Here is a 5,648-nt window from a genome sequence, read left to right on the forward strand (position 1 = left end):
AGGAGAGCTTGCCCGTTCCCCGGGTGTGTAAGGGTGCATTCGACTTGGACGCTTACGCGCTGTGAGCGCGCCGTGAGCGCGCTTTCATCGTTCGACTTGGCGCTGTGAGTGTCACATAAGTACGCTCGTAGCATCATCGTAGCATGTTCGTAGCACATATTTTGCGCTCAAACGCGCTCACGCCACGGAGGTGAGGCGCGTGAAAGTGTCATGGCCGTTTATCAAAACGAATGCATGGAATGCATAATCTAATCCTAATTTCATTTATTCATAGTTCAATTCTCAGTTCAATAAGTACGCAAAAATGGCGAGCTGTGCATTACAATCATTTTCTGTTGATCTATTTGATTCAGAAACAAATAAAAATTTCTAATAAATTATTTATTATTTGACAGACAGTTGCCGCCATTTTGATGCTTATTGACGCTCACAGTTTCCAAAACGAACGGAATTTAGTTATCGATTCTGAGCGCTTCTAGGCGCTTATCGGCCAAGTCGAACGCTAAAAATTCGTGCTTATAAGCGTGAGCGCTCACAGCGCGTAAGCGTCCAAGTCGAATGCACCCTAAATGTCAAGTCTGTCAAACATAATTGGTGTTCGCGCATAGGAATTTCACGTTTTTCATGTTGTAATCATTGTTAATTTTCCGGCTTCTCAATCTGTATGTTTATTCATTTTGTTGCTGAAATAGTTAGAGGTTAGATCAGGTTTATTTCATTTTTGTGTTCTTAAATTATATCATTTGTATTATTTTCTTTTATTTATTTGTGGATATAGGTAACGTAGGATATAGGACGAATTACTTTAATTTTCAGTACCTTAGGTTAACATACTAGTTGAGTTTTTACATATATAGTTATAGTGTTAGGTTTATTTACATTCTTAATTACTATTTACAATTAATTTCTTCTTTTTATGTCTTAATTTTTATTTAGGATAGGTTTCAAACTCATTTTTATCTAGCTAAGCTCCAAGCTTATTTTTAGGTTATGTTTACTTCGTAGTTAGGTTTTATTATTTGTGTACATCTAGTTAGTTTTAATCGTTTTCTTTTTACATATATAGTTATAGTGCTAGGTTTATTTACATTCTTTATTACTATTTACAATTCATTTCTTCTTTTTATATCTTCATTTTTATTTAGGATAGGTTTCAAACTCATTTTTATCGAGCTAAGCTTCAAGCTCATTTTTAGGTCATGTTTACTTCGTAGTTAGGTTTCATTATTTGTGTACATCTAGTTTGTTTTAATCGTTTTCTTTCTATATTTTATATCAAATTTTTTTTAGTTAATATAGGTTTTAAAAATAGTTCTGAATAGGTTACGTTCTCTTTCAACTTTTTTTTATATACTTCATTATAGTATTTTATTTTTAGTTTTTATTTCTTTTATAGCGATTTATATTGTTTAGTTACTTCTTATAGCTTTTACTATGATTAGTAAAACTGTGTGTTCACGTTGCTTTAAGCAATTTAAGAGCAGTAGCTCCTTATATCGCCATGTTCGTGAGGTACATGGCGAGCAAAGCATTCGATATAAAACTACATTCGAATGTAGTTATTGTCAAAAATTACTACATACTAAATATGCTTTAAAAAGACATGTAAATAAGTTCCATTCCGCCTCTCCCTGTAATCCTTCTGTAGACGTTGATTCTGACTCCAAATCACAATCAAGTTCGCAGAATTCCTTACATATCCAAATACCTCCTACTACACCTATGCCAGAATTTATACCTTACAATACCTTTTTTAATAATTTTCGTATCAATCCTCATACTTCATTAGCACTTCATTCCTATACAGCCTCCAGTTTACCATCACCATCCATAACTTCTGATTTTCCTACTGATACTAGCATTTGCCAACCATCCACGCCTTCCAGAATAGCTTCCCATTCTCCAACAACTTCTATTATCCGTCGGCCCTCAGTTCCATTAATTTGCCAACCATCCACGTCTTCCAGACCATCTTCCCATTCTCCAACGACTTCTATTATCCGTCGGCCTTCAGTTCCATTGATTTGCACTAATATTTCTAGGATCCATACCATTCCCAATCCGCTTTCTCCACAACCTTCTACATCAACTGCTTTTTCCACTTTGACTGTCACTCCTAAATCATCTTCCCCATTCACTCAAGCATCCCCCAAGACTTCATTTCTAGGTTCGCCACGATCACAAAGGATAATATGCCCAATATGTAAAAGAAGCTTTTCAAGATATGATGCATTGCGGGATCATATTGAATTTGACCACAACATTGAAATAAAATATGAAGAACAGTTTTTTTCTTCACTAAATGGTTTGTTAATTTTTAATTATTGATATTATTAAAGAAGTTGTGTATAATTTTCATACTTACTTGTAGATTTTTATGCATGGAAAAATCTGACGGAGCAGCAGGATTCATCTTTTTATGTAAAGGACAGTGCTGGACACAAAACAAAAGGCGGACCCATAATAATATATTACAATTGTAATAGATCATACACAAATGAAAAACTCACAGGCAGACATTTGAAAGAAAGCAGAAGGATTGGTTCTGCATGCCCCTCGCGAATCATATCTACCTTATATGATGATGGTCACGTGGTTGTAGACTATTGGAAAACTCATGTAGGACATGAGAAACTGGCGAAATATGTCCCAATAGACAAAAATTTGCTGAAGGACATCAGAGGTATATATTTATTATCACATGTACAATTTCGCTTTTCTCATTTTATATATATTTTAAATGTTAAATTTTAAATATGAACAACATACTACAAAATTCTATATTTATATATATATATATATATATATATATATATATATATATATATATATATATATACATACATACATACATACATACATACATACATATGTACATATATTTGTATATATGTATAATATACCACATATAAAATCAATATTACAACTTGTATAATATTTGCAGAAAAAATTATAGCTGGGGTTAACGACGATGTGATTATCGGCACAATACGTGAAGCTTGTTATCGTAAAACATTACCTGAGAGAGCTTCATTAATATCTAAGAAAGATTTGTGGAATATTAAAAAAAAGGTTATACCATCATATACTCCTAAATGTAAAGATGATACAGTAAGTGTGCGAATGTGGTTAGAGGAGATGAGATCTGATAATCGATTCATTATTGTTTTTCATAAAGAAGTTGGACCTGGCACTGCTAAGTACGGTCTTCAAGATGAAGATTATATCTTAATAATCATGACAAAAATGCAATGTAGAATGTTGAAGAAGTTTGGTACTGACAGGGTTTGTATTGATGGTACCCATGGGACAAATGGCTATGGGTATCTGCTACAAACACTGCTTGTGGTTGATGAATTTGGAAGTGGCATACCAGTCGCATTTTGTTTTTCAAATAGGCAAGATGAGTTTATGTGTAAAATATTTTTCGAAGAAATTTATAAGGTGGTAGGTATACTTAAAACAAAGGTATTCATGACAGATGACGCTCCAGCTTATTTTAATGCGTGGTCATCTGTCATGGGTGTGCCACAGCACAAACTTTTATGCTCCTGGCATGTGTCCAGGAGCTGGAAAAGATCAGTATCAAATAAGATTTTAAATAGAGAAAAGCGTGAAGTCATTTACCAGAAATTAATAGAATTAAAAATGATTTTAGATGAGGATGATTTTTGGAGCAATTTAAATTCTTATTTGAATGAGCTTGAGAAAGATGATGATGCGAAATTATTTGTTAAATATTTTAAGAAATTTTATTACAGCCGAGCAACTACTTGGGCATACTGCTATCGCAAAGGTTTAGGAATAAATACCAACATGTTTTTAGAAAGTTTCCATAACCAAATGAAAACTCGAGTTTTGGGAAGAAAATGTACTAGGAGGATGGATAAAGCCATTCAATTGGTGTTACGCCTCGAAATGAATGCTCTTATTCAGAGGACTCGTAGAATAAATGGAACATTATTATCGACAAGGCAGAGAGATGTACGAGTAACCCATGTAAGAGGTGCAGCAATATTGCCGCATCGTATTCTAGAATGCATTCCCAACACACAATGGAATGTTTTTTCAACAGAAGATAACGTTGCACCATACGTGGTTACCAAAATAAATCCAACATGTAATAGTACATGCATGAGATGCGAATCATGTAAGATTTGTTTGCATACGTACTCATGCAGTTGTATAGATTATTTGATACGATCAAATATTTGCAAACACATCCATGCATGTGTAAAGGTTTTCCCGAGTGATACTGGTTATAGGCGTGAACTTTTAGAAAAAGATATGTTACAAAAATCTCAGGACTTCAAAAATCCAGAGAATTTTCAAACAAGTACAAAAGACGATGAAGAGGCTTGTTATGCCATTATAAAACAAGCAGGCCAAGAGATCATGAATTTGATACAGGATAAACAGTTTGGTAATTATAAAATATTTAAGGACCAAATTTGTTCATTTCTGCAACAAGTAATGACATCGGCCCAAGAAAATATGAGAGAAAATGTAAATAAAAAGATAGAGTGCCAAAGGGCAGGGAAGAAAAAGACCACTTGATTCGTTATTAAATTATCTAATTTATTTAAATTTTATTAGCAATGTTATTTAATTAATTTATTAATTTATTTATTTAATTTATTTAATTTATTTATTTATATATTAATTTTATTGATGTTATATAATTTTATTGCATATAATTTTACTGTTTGGTAAATTTATCTTTATCATGAATAATTTATTTAAATTATTTAATTTATATATGGCAACAAGTGAGTCTGCTCAATATTTGATACAGAAACATGAACAATAGTACATAGCTACATATTTAAAATAAGGTAAGTTAAATATTTCACTAATGTATTATAATTTATTTCATAATTATCCATGTATTCATATATTTTATTTGCAGGTAGCAAGTGTTATACTACGCATTATACTAGTAGCAAGGCAAATACTAGCATACCACAATAAGAAAGTCTATCATACAACACACATGTAGGTATGTACATGTCATACTTTTAATACTTGGGGGACTGGTAATGTTTTAATAGGAATCAATCAATTCTTACTCGCATGTTTTCTTAACTATTCAGTACCAGTTCCGCACATGTAAGGATGCGTAATAACTGCATGCGTATGTATGAAAACAAATCTTACACGGTTCACATGCAAGTACTATTACATGTTTTATTTTTCTTAATAACTGCATATGGTGCAACAGCATCTATTACAAACCATTGTGTGTTGGAATTATTTTCTGTGTTACGATTAGGCAATATTGTTGTGTATTTTGCGTGACTTGTTTATCTCTCGTGTCTTGTTGATAGTAAATCTTCGTTTTCTTTGATAAAAAGCATCTTAGGTGCAACACCTAGGGTACTTTCTTCCCAAAACTCGACTTTTTATTTGATTGTGAAAACATAATTACTCGGTTGTAGTAAACTTTTCTAAAATATGTAACAAATTACTTAGCATCTTTCTAAAATTTATTCAAATAAGTATTTAAATTAAATCTTCCTCTATAAAATCGTTTTATTTCTACTAATTTCCAATAAATGACTTCTCGCTTTGCTGTTTTTTATGCTGTGGGACAAACAACAAATGACATATGACCAAGCGTTGATATATGCTTGAGCATGATATGTCAT

The 5,648-nt window shown here is 32.3% G+C and overlaps 1 protein-coding gene across 1 annotated transcript; it reads left to right on the forward strand.

The window, feature by feature from the left end:
- Window positions 1–2,381: 2,381 nt before the first annotated feature.
- On the forward strand, window positions 2,382–4,971 carry LOC113380538. The gene is made up of 4 exons (XM_026619733.1): window positions 2,382–2,421; window positions 2,513–2,683; window positions 2,945–4,423; window positions 4,910–4,971. The coding sequence occupies exons 1-4, from the start codon at window positions 2,382–2,384 to the stop codon at window positions 4,969–4,971; spliced, it is 1,752 nt and encodes a 583-aa protein (XP_026475518.1).
- Window positions 4,972–5,648: the final 677 nt, after the last annotated feature.

Source organism: Ctenocephalides felis, unplaced genomic scaffold (assembly GCF_003426905.1).
Source record: "Ctenocephalides felis isolate EL2017-DRISC unplaced genomic scaffold, ASM342690v1 CF-g0.4_SCAFFOLD_02202, whole genome shotgun sequence".
In the NCBI taxonomy this organism is placed as follows: domain Eukaryota; kingdom Metazoa; phylum Arthropoda; class Insecta; order Siphonaptera; family Pulicidae; genus Ctenocephalides; species Ctenocephalides felis.

Bases quoted from the DNA above. Each gene is read 5' to 3' on its own strand.
- LOC113380538 (XM_026619733.1), top strand. From the start codon at position 2,382: ATGGAAAAATCTGACGGAGCAGCAGGATTCATCTTTTTAT. The intron at 2,422-2,512 runs GTAAAGGACAGT...AAAAACTCACAG, and splicing joins AGCAGGATTCATCTTTTTAT to GCAGACATTTGAAAGAAAGC. The intron at 4,424-4,909 runs GTAATTATAAAA...TTTTATTTGCAG, and splicing joins GATACAGGATAAACAGTTTG to GTAGCAAGTGTTATACTACG.